Source organism: Tachypleus tridentatus, chromosome 11 (assembly GCF_004210375.1).
Source record: "Tachypleus tridentatus isolate NWPU-2018 chromosome 11, ASM421037v1, whole genome shotgun sequence".
Classification (NCBI taxonomy): Eukaryota; Metazoa; Arthropoda; class Merostomata; order Xiphosura; family Limulidae; genus Tachypleus; species Tachypleus tridentatus.
Window position 1 is genome coordinate 70,743,693 of NC_134835.1, and position 14,487 is coordinate 70,758,179.

Genomic DNA, 14,487 nt, shown 5'->3' on the forward strand with positions numbered 1-14,487 from the left:
AGAGAAGATATAAAACAAAAACGATTTTTAGTAAAACTAGTCCAAATGTAATTATTTACTGATCGATTCTAGTTTCTTCAGCTGTAAAAAGTTGTCTTTCTTCAATAAAAGAAAAACTTATTTTAACTGCTTTGCATTAGTTGTATGATATAATAAGCACATGATACATTGGGTTCATGTGTTAGTCCTCAAGCATATTTAGTTTTATTTCAATTAAAAAGTTACATTGAGAATTGCTAGAACTACATGACAATTGAAAACTTTGGTTAGGCTGAATAGGAGCATCACAAAATAGCACAAGACAAACAACACAGTACCAAATATGGCTGAGATCAAGAAAAAGTAGGAAACAAAAAAGCATATAAAAACACTTAACCCTTGAGCATGCAAAAAGAACAACACAACAAAATGAAAAAAAAAAAAAGAATCACTAACTAAATTAAACAGGACCAAACTAGACCTAAAATAATTGTAATAATAATAATAAAGAGGAAAACAAACACTGATTAAACAAATCACAGGCATAAAGTAAAATTCTTCAAAATCAGAATGATTAATACAAAATGATCCTTTAAAAATAATGTGGAGATAATATCCTTCAAAGAAACATTGAAATGATGAATTTGACCCTAAGAAAATCACATAAAATATAGTTCTTCATATATAAAATTTGAACAATATCTTGAAAAACTGATATGAAGAACAAAGCAGAACATCCCATATATAAAGCCTTTTAGAGAAAATGATAGACCACTTGAACAAAATATCAAATACAAAGGAAATGATGTATAGAATAAGTTAAAAAAATTTAAACAAATTTTAAACAAATAATGAATACAAATAAAAATGAAATACTCATGCACAAAATGAACTACAAAATAATAAATCTCTTAAACAAAACATATACAACATACAACAAACTCTATCAGGGCATTCAATATACCAGATTCAATTAATTTCAAAAGTAAAGCAACAGAATGCTATACTTAATTTCCAATAAAGATTATGCAGCTTTGCTTCTTATAAAATATATTTTATTGAGAAGGGAGCATATTGGGAAATAAACCAAACATATATATTTACAAACAGAAGCTAGTTCCATTGTGATCAGTGAAGGATGATAAGCAGGTTATCCAGGGCAGCAGTTAGTATTTATTTTTCTGAAACTTATCTCTTCAATAAGATTGAGGTCTCAGCTCAGTGCTTGTTGTGGCTAAGCAAGGGCTTTCCAGCTTAGCAGAGTTCCTCAGAGGCTCTGGTACTACTTCACTCCTTCTCTTGCCAATAATCCTATTGTTGAAATGTGAACTCCCACCAACACATCACTGCCTGGGCATCAGTCTCTTTTAGTAACATTGACTGGATGTCCACTGGGTAGCTCATGGATCCCAAATCTTTCAGCCAGAGATGACTAACTTGCAGAAACTGACAACTATGATGTAGATACAGCTAATGCCATTTATTTTATGTTTTGTGCTTATTTACCTTACTTATTATTTCTTGTAAAATGGGAGTCTTTCTTAGCACCATGCAGGGGTTCTCCCATGGCTCTCCCACCTACCAGTGCAGTGTAGATATCTTTGGGCTTCTTTAGCCTATGTACTTGTAAAATGAAAGCCCAGGTTTTATCCTCGTGTTGATGTCTCACTGAGTATCATTCCAACAGACAAGCTATATACCACCAGGTCTTCAATGCCAATGACATCTTCCTATCTTTCCTTCTCTAACTGTTGCTTTAGCTATGACCAGAGTTTTGGGGTTTTGGAAAAGAGGGTACCCAAATTCCTAGTGGACAGTATAGTTGATGTGCTTATCCTGTGAGAACAATGGAGATTGTCAGACTCTGAATAACTATTCGACCCCTTCAACAATTATTTTGCTTCACTGTCCATTGGTGTTATTATTATGGAAAACAGGCAGACACTGACTGATTTCCGTGAGTGTGGGAGTTGGAAGTTTAGTAGCTTCTACAGACTTAATCATAAATGGTATGCTGGGTTTGAGTTGTACTTTTAAGGATAGAACACTTTCCATGTTGGTGACTAATGAAAATAACAGTTAACTTAATTCACACACATTATTCAAAGTGTAATAACAAATATTCTAATTACCATTCTGAACCATTTGAAAGATAAAGAAAATATGACATCAGATTGTTCAACCTATTCAGATATAGGTAAAAAGTTTCAGTATGAGGTGATGTTTGGTGAAATCCACATTTAAAGTTTTCAACTATACAATGAGGTTTTTCCATACTATCTATGTATAATCAAATTTTCTGAGTTTCATCTTTACTATTTAAAAGCAAGTAAATTCCATGGCAGCAATCTTGGCAGCCTTCTATAACATACTGAAATCAAATTACACATATGTGTGTGCCAACACACAGTGGTTGAACTGCCTGGTCTTCAGCTGTTGTAACACAGCAACCAACATGACACTCTACTGAGCAGCACAAAAATTAAAAACTAAATAAAATACAATTGCAGAACAGTTGCAAAGAGTCTACAATGGTATAAATGCAGCAAAAGCCTTATCAAACAAATTTTGTTTGGGATACAGTATCACATATACTGTCCCACACCTTGTCAGCAACAACAAGAGTTGTTAATTTTTCACATGAACTTTGGAGGGATGGCAGTAACCAGCATTTTAGTTGACTCTATTACTTTGCACCTGTATGTGAATTACTAAAAAAGAAATAATAGTCATAATAGTTATTTTATCATTTAGAAATATTCATAAATTTTGAACTTTCTATGAAAAAAAAATTATTATATTTATTTTGCTGCCTCTTCATCTTTGTATGCTGTAGCTGCAAAAGTTAGCTTTCTTGGGGAGACTTCTTACCTCACCAAAAACACAAGTTGAACTAGTACTTTAATTTATTAATTATCAGTGCAGTATTCTGACATTTTGTACAAGGAATACATTGTCATAGTACCACCCAAGCCCACTGAATAGAAAGTTCAAGTTGGCACAAAGAGTTAATACTGCTCTTCTCCAAAGAAGAGAGCTTCTAGCTTATCCATAGTACATTATATGTGGACTACAAGGGTGAATCATGTACTAACCATGTCTTTAGAAGGTTGGAAGAGATGGATTGGTAAACTTGATTTGCCTACAATAACTTACCTCTAGCCAATTACAAAATCATTGTCCAATATGGAAGCATCAGTTGTACTAAATGATGATGTCTATGGTTCACTATAAAGACTTATCCAGTTTAGTTAATCAGATCCACAGTTACCCATGTCTTCTTGATGACTTTCCATCTGTGCATTTGAAATCAGAGGGGGAGAGTCGGATACAGTATAAAGCTCCAAAACCTCTGTTGTAGTGCATGAAAAAACTCAGCATCCAAAAAAGAATTTAACTAAGGTTCCTCTGTTCTACATCTATGATCAAGCTGTTTATTATCCTCTTCAGTAAATTGCTCTTCCTGAATGCAAATATATTTCTTGAAAGATTTCTCCCAAGAAGCCCAAGATAGAAAAGATAACTTGGAGAACTTGAATATACAAACCAACTACCAATTTCACAATAATTAGATGCTGTCACAGGCATAACATTTGTTTGCTCATGGTTATCTGTGGTAATTCAAGGTTAAACCTAGATCAAAGTCATTCAGCATCCATGCAAACAACAGGTTCATGGATTTAATATGTAGAATGACAGTTGTGGCAATTTGTTGAAGGTAAAATGAATGAGATGAGACACAGCAGTGAATGAAACAAATGATTTATTCTAAAGTAAAAATAAAATAGTATGTGATTATAATAGTGATGAGCTTAGAAGAAAGGATATAAAACACTATATTGAAATAAAAAGTCAAATTTAATACAACTTAGTGTAAAAGTAAAATGAAGTTGAAATAAAATGAAAAATAAGCAGGTATAAAAGAGAATGACAAAAAGAGATGAAAATTTGTCAATGAGTCGTTGTGTTCTTACATATGAAATGGAATGTCTTCTTCAAATTTTGAAATGTTTAGTACAAAAGTATTAAAAGATTCACAATACACATTTTCTCTGTAGTTCACCAATCAAAAAAGGGCAGGAGAATGCAAAAATATATCTGTTGCATGTGACAGTTGCAAGTATTTCCATACACATGGTAAGGAAGGATACAATGCAGTTATCCTAAGCAATAATACTTAATTTCCTTGACCATTTAAACTACAAAAGAAGTAACATCTCAAGATGAATGTAAAAGAGAAACTCAACCAGATTTAGAATATTACAAATAAGAATACTAAACAAGTTAAAGATTTAGAGACAGAAATTACATATACTATAAGAAAAAAAAGTATGTAGTATTTGCATATTAGAATGATACAGTTCCATGCTAAAGGAAACAATGTTGCATGCCACTGTTGTTAGACTTTCAATAGGTTTGTACCAGATGCTTTATCTTTAATACTGATAATGATATGATTACAACCGATATTTATAGTGTGAATAGTTGCACAGTTATTTGGGATAATGTCCCCAAGTTCATGAAATAAACAGAAATTATAAAAGAGAAAAATTAGATGTCTACTTTGAATAAGAGAAATGATTATAAAGTGATGGTTATACGTGCTAGCTCAATCAAACTCTAAGAGAACATATTCTTTCTAAAACTGGGGATTATAAAAGCCCATTCTTAAACAGATGAGAAGTAAAATACCATTATTAAAAAAATGATAAATAGTAGAAAATCTTTCAATTTATAAACAAAGTATAAGATGAATTTCATTAAAAAAACACATACAAAGTTAACAAAGACTACAAAAGTATTTTAATTTAATATATCAAATTTTACTTGAATGTTTTATACATTAATGTGAATGGCAAAACAATGATAGCATTTTCTCCAAGAATAATGTTGTTTGGAGTTTTATGTATTATAAAGTGTAAAGTGAAATTAAGTTAAAACAAAAACAATGGCTTAATCTCAGATAAAAACTTTAGTAGAATTAAAAAGGCTAATGGTCCTTAAAGAATTAAAAACATTTGTAAGGTGGTCACTGTCAGAATCACCAATGTCCCTTTCCAAGATGTTTAAAATAGTGTTGTCACTCACAAACATAATGTGGGGTATTGTGACTTAAGTATCACACAGACTACACATTATTGCATCAGTCCCAGATAAAAAAAAATGATGAGTTAGAAACTGTGACCAATGCATAGTCTAGTTAGGATAAATTTCTTTTTCTGATCTTGATGGAAACAAAGTGACCAAACTCCAATAGAAGGTTTTATCTGAAAAAGCTTGTTATCATGTTGCTCACTCCAAGTTGACTGCAAACTGGTGGAAGAGAAGACACAGAGGATGTTCAGTGCCCTTGTATACATAATGCCTAACTGCTTGGTGATAGGAATGTAAGTCAATTTATGCTCAACTATAGGCCCCAAGAATTTTAACTCAGGGACCACAGGAAGCACAACTTTACAGAGATGGAGCTCGGAATTGGGGTGAATACTCCATTGGTGGCAAAAGTGCATGTAAATGGTTTTCAAGAGAGAGAAAAGGTAAAACAATTTGCTGTGGTCCACTTCAGTAAATGACTGAGGTCAGTCTGTAGCTGATGCTCAATAAACCTCATGCTCGATGACTGACAAGAGATGTGGAAGTTGTCAATATAGAGTCCATTTGCAACTGTAGGGGGGAATTGTTCAGTAATGCATTAATCTTTATAATGAAAAGAGTTGCTGTTGTCGAAAGCCACACTGGGCGAAAGGAGATTGTTTGATTCGAGGAACTAAACAAGATGAGCATTAACCTTTCTCTTTAAGATCTTACAGAGACAGCTCATCAAAGCAAATCGGTGGTAGTTTGAGGGAATCTTGGGATCCTTTATAGGCTTGGAAAAATGGAGGGCAATAGCCTGGCACCAAGCATCAGGACTAGCATTCTCCTGCAGATCAAATTAAAAACAACCAGAGGAATAGCAAGAGAGGCAGAAGAGAGATGTTGCAGCATTTCATAGTGAATATCATCAGGTCCAACTGATGTACTGCCAGATCAATGAAGAGCAAGCTTGAGTTCCTCTAGTATAAAGAGGTGATTATAGTCATAGAGATGATCAGCCCAAAAGGAAAGAAGTAATATCTCTGCCTTAGTCTTCATGGCTAAGAAGGTGGAGGAAGAAGCAGAAGTGATAGATGTCCAAGAAAAACTTTCAATGAGAGCATCAGCAACTTCCTGGCCATCAGAGATCAAGATCAAGAGAGAGGTGGAAGTATACTGTTCACTGACCTTCTGAATCTTGTCCAATATGACTTTGAAACTGATGGTAGAAGAGATGCTAGATGTGCATTTAATCTAAGATTCCTTCTGGCTTTGATGTCTTGATCTGCCGAGCATGTGCATGGGCCCACTGAAAAGCAATGCAGTTTTAAAGTGTGGGATACCTATGAAATACATCCCAGGCTCCTTTTTGAGCCTTCAGTGCCATGTGGCATGCAGGATTCTACCATGGACAAGGATACTGGGGAGAACATGTTATCAACTATAACAGTTTCTCTGGACGCAGTAGGATATTTCTGTATGTAATGTTTTTTTTAAAGTTAACTTTTCCTATCATTTAGTGTTTTCAGAAAAATAATGCATTTTCCAAGTTTTACACGGATATGTCTGTCTTTTACCTCTTACTACATAACATTATAATCACAGTTTAATAAAGACATTAAGATTTATCTATAGATGCTGTTACAAATGATAAAATTTTAAGAAATTTAGCAACATTTGAAATATGTTCCAGTTATTCAAAGTTGCTAAAAATTACAATGACATGTATACTCCTTATTAATTTATATCACTAAAATTAAAAAAAATACTTAAAGCATACGTAATACACGTTCACATGAATCATTACTTCAATTTTAAATATGACAAACCTGAATGTTAAAATTAAACTTATTTTCTGCAATTAAAATATATTACAGAGATAAGTTTATTATTGTATATGAATAATACAATTCTTTTTACACAAAATGATATCATGAACACTCATTTATTTATTTAATTTCATTTGTAATAATGCTTTTTTAAAATTATTTATACTATTCATTGAATAATGTTTTCACTTTGGTATTTGAAATATAAGGAAAACATTAATCAATACATATATGTGTAAATAACTTGAAATAATAATAACTGTTGGAAGTGAATCTCCTAAAGTCAAATAATGTTAGGACATCAAAGACTGTTATTGCCATATATGATGGACAGAAACACATATCTAGATTTAACTACTCTCTATTTTTATTTTCCTTAACATTACCAACTTAATCATGTGAGCTGATCATCAGCACAATTTTGACATAAAGAAAAAACAGTCACAGAGGTAATACTATCATGCTGTGCCATGTATCTATCTATAAGTGAAAGATGACTAGTCTCAAAAATCAGACTACCCAGTGTTGAATGTGAAGTAAAAGTTTTTTACTTTTTTTATTTTTATTTTTCCTGTGCAATACAAATTAGTAAACAAAATATAGTATTTCAGCTCCAATACGACTGGACTGGATTTCTAGATAGAATTGTATCTCTTTTATGGAGATAATCCATATAGCAATATCTGCTATGCTTCAAAAAATACTTGGTGATGAAACTTCACTAGTAGTGTTAAGGTAAACTTTATCTGAATAATAACAAATACTTTAAAATGTAAATATTAAAATCTATAACATGACACTAAACAAAGTTGAAACTGAAAAAAAAATGAAACTGAGCTCAGCAAGTGTAATATATTACTAGAAATGCTAAGCCAAGCATTTGAAGTAAAATATATGTTACAGTATCACTCTGAGAATGATAAGACGTGATTAAACAGTGGTGTGTGCCACAGCTATAGTCATACTGTTGTTTGCTACAGTGAAGAGTTAAAGTAACTTTAACACACATGAAAATAAGTATATAGTTTGTTGAAAGAAAATTTGTCAGAAGAAACTAGATGTGCATTTCTTAAATAAATTCTTTATGGAGAAGAGACCAGTTTTATTATTGCATAACAGATACATGTAGCATGGGTATGTATGCAATGGTAAAACTACCAACAGTTATAAAACAAACTACTGGAAAATTGTGATATTTTTCGTGAAAAACTTTTCTTTCTAGTCTATTAGAAAAATTTGAACTGATATAGAAGACTGGTATTTGGAAATACTATAAATTTTAATACTTAAATTTGACAAGCATTTAATTCTCAGAGTGTCTCACCTTAAATTATCAGAAGAGAGATGATTGATTGGAGGGTTAAAGGATTCCTGACTAGATGATGGATGAAAATATTCAGAACCATGAAGCTCTTGAATGTAGTCTTCTAAGCTATCTAGACTAAATTTTATCCCACCTAGAGACAAAATCCTGATAAACAGTTTGTCTTTTTTTTTGTTTATTTAATATGCTCTTATAGAAAATAAAAGATATTAATACCACATAGGATATCACAGAAGTCTCACATTAAAATTTGGTACTTTAAAGGATAACTCTGAACATTAAGCAGCAAGTCAAAATATTAATGAAAAACTCAAGTTAGAATATGAATACCAATTAATATCAGTTTCATTTGTGAATATTATTGCCAAAATTTGGACATTAATACCTGCTTTCACATCTCTCTCTAGAATTGGACTAGATTATTATCAACCTTTCTTATAATTGTATCTTCTCTCTGTAGTTATTGTTGTTTACCATGGGAAAATGTGTTTTTAAATTCTACAACTTTGCATAGTTTTAGATGACAAAAGATTTCAAACAGTTTAGTTTTTCCATCACTTGCCAATATATGGTTTAAGATTTAAAATAGCTGGTGAGGTCAGATATTCAAAATCTTAAACATTACTACTCTTTCCCCTTACATATATCATTAAAAACATAATTAATTAACTTTGTAAAACTTTTACCAACCAGGATCTACAGGCCCAAGTCTGGTGGCTACAGTGAATAAGACATCAGCTGTCCAAAAGCAAGGTATTCTGGGATATGCACGCCCCACATCAGCAGGAAGATGAAAACCTAGTTTATGCAACAGTTGAATGAATGAATCAGAGTGAAGAGCAGCTTCCTGAGCTTCACTGTAGGCCACGATCATAATGCTTTGTTTCAATACTAGAAATAAAGGAGAAAATATCAGTCTACAGTTTTAAACAGCTCCTACATAGAAAAAACTACATATTCACAGAATGACAATTTATTATGGAAATTTCTGTATATGCTGCATTTTTATGCAGTATTTTTCACCACTGTTCAGTGTGTATTTGCTCTCTGGTAATTCAGCTGTATGTTTGTGGGCTTATAACTCTAAAAAACTACATTTTGATTTCTGTGACAGGTAAAGTGCAAACAGTTCATTGTGTAATTTTGTATTGAATAAAAAGCAACAAATATAAATTCACAGCTTGGGGAAAATTCTTTTTTTTTTAATTGTTCAAGCTCTTCAATAAATCTGTTATCAAAATAATACATTTATTTATATGACACAGGTATACTGGTAAAAAAGAAGAAAATATCTTAAAATAAAATTTACATTTTTATTTTTGTTTGAGTTTAAAAAGAGTTATATATTTATTCTAAATTACTTTATTCCACACTCAAGGAAAATAATGATGTTTCAGTTTGCATCTTTAACTAATTTGGAAACATTTTTTAAGATGAAGAGATAAATTCTCATTTGACTAATGTTTAGTAAAATTATCATACACAAACTGTTTCTGCAATATTATACTATAAATCCAAAATCATATGTGCATACAACAATACTACTAACATAATTTGTTTTGAAAAAAGATTATTCACAAATGCATCTAATCTATCTGCACCATGAAGAGGTATTAACTCATGAGCACTGCTGTGTTAATTCTTGCACATTCTACGAGCCTTGAAAAATGCCTCCACACCTACATTTGTCAAACTGTGAGGTAATCATTGTTAAACTATAGCACCACTCAGTAGAAAATCAGATGACACATCCTCCATGCACAGTTATCACCATGAGAACTAGTATATGAACACAGGTTCATTCTTTTATTGATGCTACTTGTCTTCAGACTTATCTTTTGTTTTCGTAAGATTTAGTGCAATCTTTGTGCTTACTGTTTTAACTATCTGTTAATATTTATTCAAGGTCTTGATTAAGTCTATGCACCATGACCATACCTGGCTCATTTTCTTTCCAACTAATAAAAAGGAATAATCAAATAAAAACAGACCATCTTCTACATATTTTCCAAAAAGAGATCATTAAAACATTAGTTTTGTGAATTCACTGGAATATGCATTTATGTTACCACATTTTTGGCATTTCCAACAGTTTTTGAAACACCTTTACATCAGTCATACAATACTGTAATGACAACGAGAGACTCCTTTACCTGAGCCTGCCCAATCTTGTGTTTCAACACTTGTTTCCATGCATATTTTTATTCTTCCTTACATTAATTCCACTTTTATCCTAAACTTCTTGGATCATCTGTGCTCATGGTGTTTTTTGCCCCTATGATTGGGAGCCCAACTAAGTTTCTCATTGTAAAAGAACTAATGGGGTCGCTTTATTTCTGTCTCTAACTTTTGTTACTAACCATGATCCTCTTTACCTCATGCATTTCAAATGCCATAATTTATCAATCCCACTCTGAGGTTTTACTCTTGGATGGGGGATTGTCAACCAGACATCAGTCTATCCTTATTGACTCCACTTTGGTGTATCCTGATGAGCATTTTTTTATTCTTTAGTGGATATTTTCCCTTATGGTGGATGGTACAGTTCACAGCCTTAGATATTTTATCCACATCCCAACTTGTCTGCTTGCCTTTTACGTTTTTTGGTATATCTACAATGGTCAAACATTTGGTTCTCAGACCTTCCTTTTATGTTGGCTACTGCCCCATCTTTTCTCCATTGGGTCCTATGCATTTCTGCTCAAAGTTATTATATTCTTGAGGTCTTTTTTCTTCTTTATGGATTTTTAGCTTCTACTTTCTCGTCTTATGTGACTTCCTCCATTGTAATCTCCTTTCTTTGTTAGAAATCATGTCACTTGGAAGAGCTGGCTCGATTTTACAGTTAATGAAACACGTGCTTCATTAACTTAGGTATTTCTATCTTATATCATATGCAAGACAAGCTCAGCCTACTTCTTTGTCTTGATGGTAAGAAGTGTTTGATACCAGAATTCTCATGTTTTCTTTAATTCTTGCTTGGGTCTTTTTAGGAAAATCTTTCTCTTCTTGAGTCCCTCATTTCCACTAGATGTGCTCAGACATGTATTCTTTAGTGATTCCTGGCCTATTAAGGAAGATATTTCCAGAAATACACTGTCTTCTTTTCACCTATGACAGCTTTGGTGGCTCACTGGATTCCACATGACCTTGGATATCGCTTTTCCTATTTAACCTAGACTTGCATCTGCTTGGATTCCTCCAGTTCTTAGAAATCAGTCCAGGGACACATTTTGTTTACATACATGGGTTTTCTTGTGGTGGTAAATGTAGCACAGATGGCAACATGTATAGGCTTTGCACTTGACAATAGTAAATTTTATGACCCTACCTATACACTGCATGTGTTCTGGAGCAGTTCTGGATGCCTGATCTATTTCCAGCATTTAGTTTCTAGGAGTGTCATTTTTCTGCTTCTTCATCCTCAAACTTGCCATCACCTTTTAGTTTGTCTGTTTGGTCTTCATACCATGATCCATTCAGACATCTTTTCTGTTGTTTCTTCCTTCTCTTGATAGGAAGGTACTCACTCCTGGGACTTACGTTTTCTTGGCACTAGCCATCTTCTTTTGGGCCCAGGACCATCAGATTCAGTTGTAAATCTATCATTGTAACAACCTAGGCTCCAGTAATAAATGGATTATATTCCCTAGACTGGAACTCTTCCCACAGAGTAGTATCTCCATTCTCTGATGTCTTTAGTATATTTACTTCCATTATGACTGTCCTATAATCATTGCCTTTCCAACTCCCCTCATCCTTCTCACTTCATTCATTTTATATTCAATCCCAGCCTCTACATTTCTGATTGAGGATATTCTGTGTCTTGTGAGGTTCAACTTTCTTTTATACGCTTCAGATATATTTCTTACCTTTTTCCCTTGCAAAACCTGCCACTCACTTTTATTTTGGCCTTCACCTGCATTACTTACCATGAAAAAAGCCCGTCATTTCCCCTAACAGCTCCATTCATTCTATCCTTACAATAGGGTCTTTCTCACCCAGACTGTTCTGTACAGTCTATTCATTATTATCTCACTTACATTGCCCATGTTAATACATTTTCATGCTGTGAAGTTCCTCCTCCTCCAGCAATTTTTTTTCACTTTTCCCAATTAGGCTATACACCCCAACAGGCTAGTTTCTTCTTATATGGGTTATGACCCTTTGCTTATTTTTCATGTCTCCAAACACTGTTTTTTACCTCATGACCTACATTGTCTCTAGCCACCAATATTATTTGTATGAGATCTTGTTGGCAGGGATGTGGACAACCCCTGACACATTAGTATCTCATTACTTGCACCACATCTAGCTAATGCACACTGTCTTTAACTACAGTAATCCACTGCATTGTCTCTTACTGTGGGACCTAATTCCACATGAGTTTGCTTGATGATGCAATCCAAGCATCCCTCTAATGTTCTACTCCATGCAAATTCCTTGTACCACATTTCTTCTAATGGAATAGAAGAGAAATTTCCACCCCACTTCCAATGCATTTCATTTGCCTCATCAAGAATTAGTATATGTGTATATGTTAGTGCTTATGGGAATTACTGTGCTTAGAGGATGTGTTAGCCTATTGGTGAAAAGCTATAGCCTACTTATGTTCATATCTTAGGTGGATGCAATACATGTTATTTGTAGGGATAGAACATGGCAGTGTGTGTAAAGAAATAGCTCTTTGTATTGCAGTGAGATATCCACCTGAAATATGTTTTCAGACAAAGTAAATGCTAACTTTCACAGTCAATTCTAATATGAAATCAAATTTACATAACTACATATTTCAAGAGGCATTGGAAATTGTTACAGGTTGTTCCTGAATTGTATCCTTGTAGAATCTGAAATGTCCCCCACTACAAGATTCATAAGAGTGTTCCATAAGCCTCTTCTAGTTATGTGTTATTTACACAACTTAGAATGACAAAGGCACTTTATGTATAATGATCAAACCAACCAGTTTTAAATAAACATTTCATTGTAATTTATTTAAAAATAAGATATTCAATTTAAGCAACTTTTGCTACACAAACATTCTTAAGATTTCCCTTGAAGTGAAAAAAAACGAATTGTAAGTTTTTTGTCTTGGTGCTGAGTACATTTTTAAACTATATATAATAATGTATGAAAAAATGTTACCCCACTTGTGTACGTAATGATAGTGACAAAATTTTATAAGATGCAGTTGAACTTTCATTAAGTGAGACTTACATTTATATTTTATAATTATGAATTACAGATGTATATTGTTATAACTATTAAAACATTCGTTAGTTTCAAAATATTTATAAGGCTATACTATGAAGAAAAAAAATGTACTTACATGTTGAGTATAGTGGGACTGGATGCTCAATATCACAAGTGTTGTTTTTCCATAAAGCTACAGGAAGTTACAAAGAGATTTTTTTTTAAATTATGTAATAACTTCTACCTAAAGAGCTATCAAAATTATTCAATGAAAATTACAACTAACAGTAGTTAGTTTTAAATATAAGTAATAAGCAAACCACAGACAGTTTCTAAGGCCACTTTGCCTTAAGTCGTTTGGTATCCTTGCTGTTTTCGGCCTATCTAACATACATTTAGGTCTCTCTTTCTCTCAACTAGCTGTGTGTGTAGATTTTTTTTGCTACTTGCTGGAAAATTTTGCTCTGCCAAAAAGAAACCCCAGTAATAAAATAATTAAAGAAATTTCAAAGTAAGTCTTTTTGTAATGACTGGATCTCAATGAGTTCCTTAAATTACTAGTATCCAGGTTTTAATGCATTTAAAAAAAAAAACCAGTGAGGTGCACCTACCTTCTGTACTGGAAGCTGATGCTGTATCATTATCAATGATTGTGAGAACATCAGTTTTTTAACAGCCATGAAGTACGAATGACCAAAAGTATGGTATGTACAGGTTTTCTACTTTTAGTCAGTGGGATTAATTAGAAAAATGGATGTTGATTCTAGGTTATGAAAAAAACAGAACAGGTAGTTGTTTTCATTAAAAATAAAAATGTAAGAGAGAAAAAGAAACCAACTGTAGTAAGTAATAGTTATTGATATTTGGCTTAAAAAGAATTCTTGCTTGTCTTAGGCCCATATTAATATATAAATGTATTTTATAAGGGATAATATAGATTAAACTTTGCCCATTGTCCTTGGTGTGTTTGAAGTGCAAGTTGGCATATGATTCTACTCACTCAAGTGTTTTTTTATGCATTACAATGTTAAAATATCCATCCAGGATGAAATAAAATAGAAATTGGGATATTTTGTATTTATAAAT

General features: G+C 32.7%; 1 protein-coding gene across 4 annotated transcripts in view; it reads right to left on the bottom strand.

The window, feature by feature from the left end:
• LOC143232415 (protein timeless-like) overlaps positions 1–14,487 on the bottom strand; it is a 75,460-nt gene that overhangs the window by 2,846 nt on the left and 58,127 nt on the right. For 3 of the 4 annotated variants that reach the window (XM_076467860.1, XM_076467859.1, XM_076467857.1), the window contains exons 20-22: positions 13,538–13,594; positions 8,899–9,099; positions 8,209–8,341 (exon numbers count right to left, since the gene is read on the bottom strand). In XM_076467860.1, coding sequence (XP_076323975.1) covers positions 8,209–8,341; positions 8,899–9,099; positions 13,538–13,594 — 391 coding nt within the window. The remainder of the gene's footprint in view (positions 1–8,208; positions 8,342–8,898; positions 9,100–13,537; positions 13,595–14,487) is intronic. The other variant, XM_076467861.1, reaches the window with a different exon arrangement.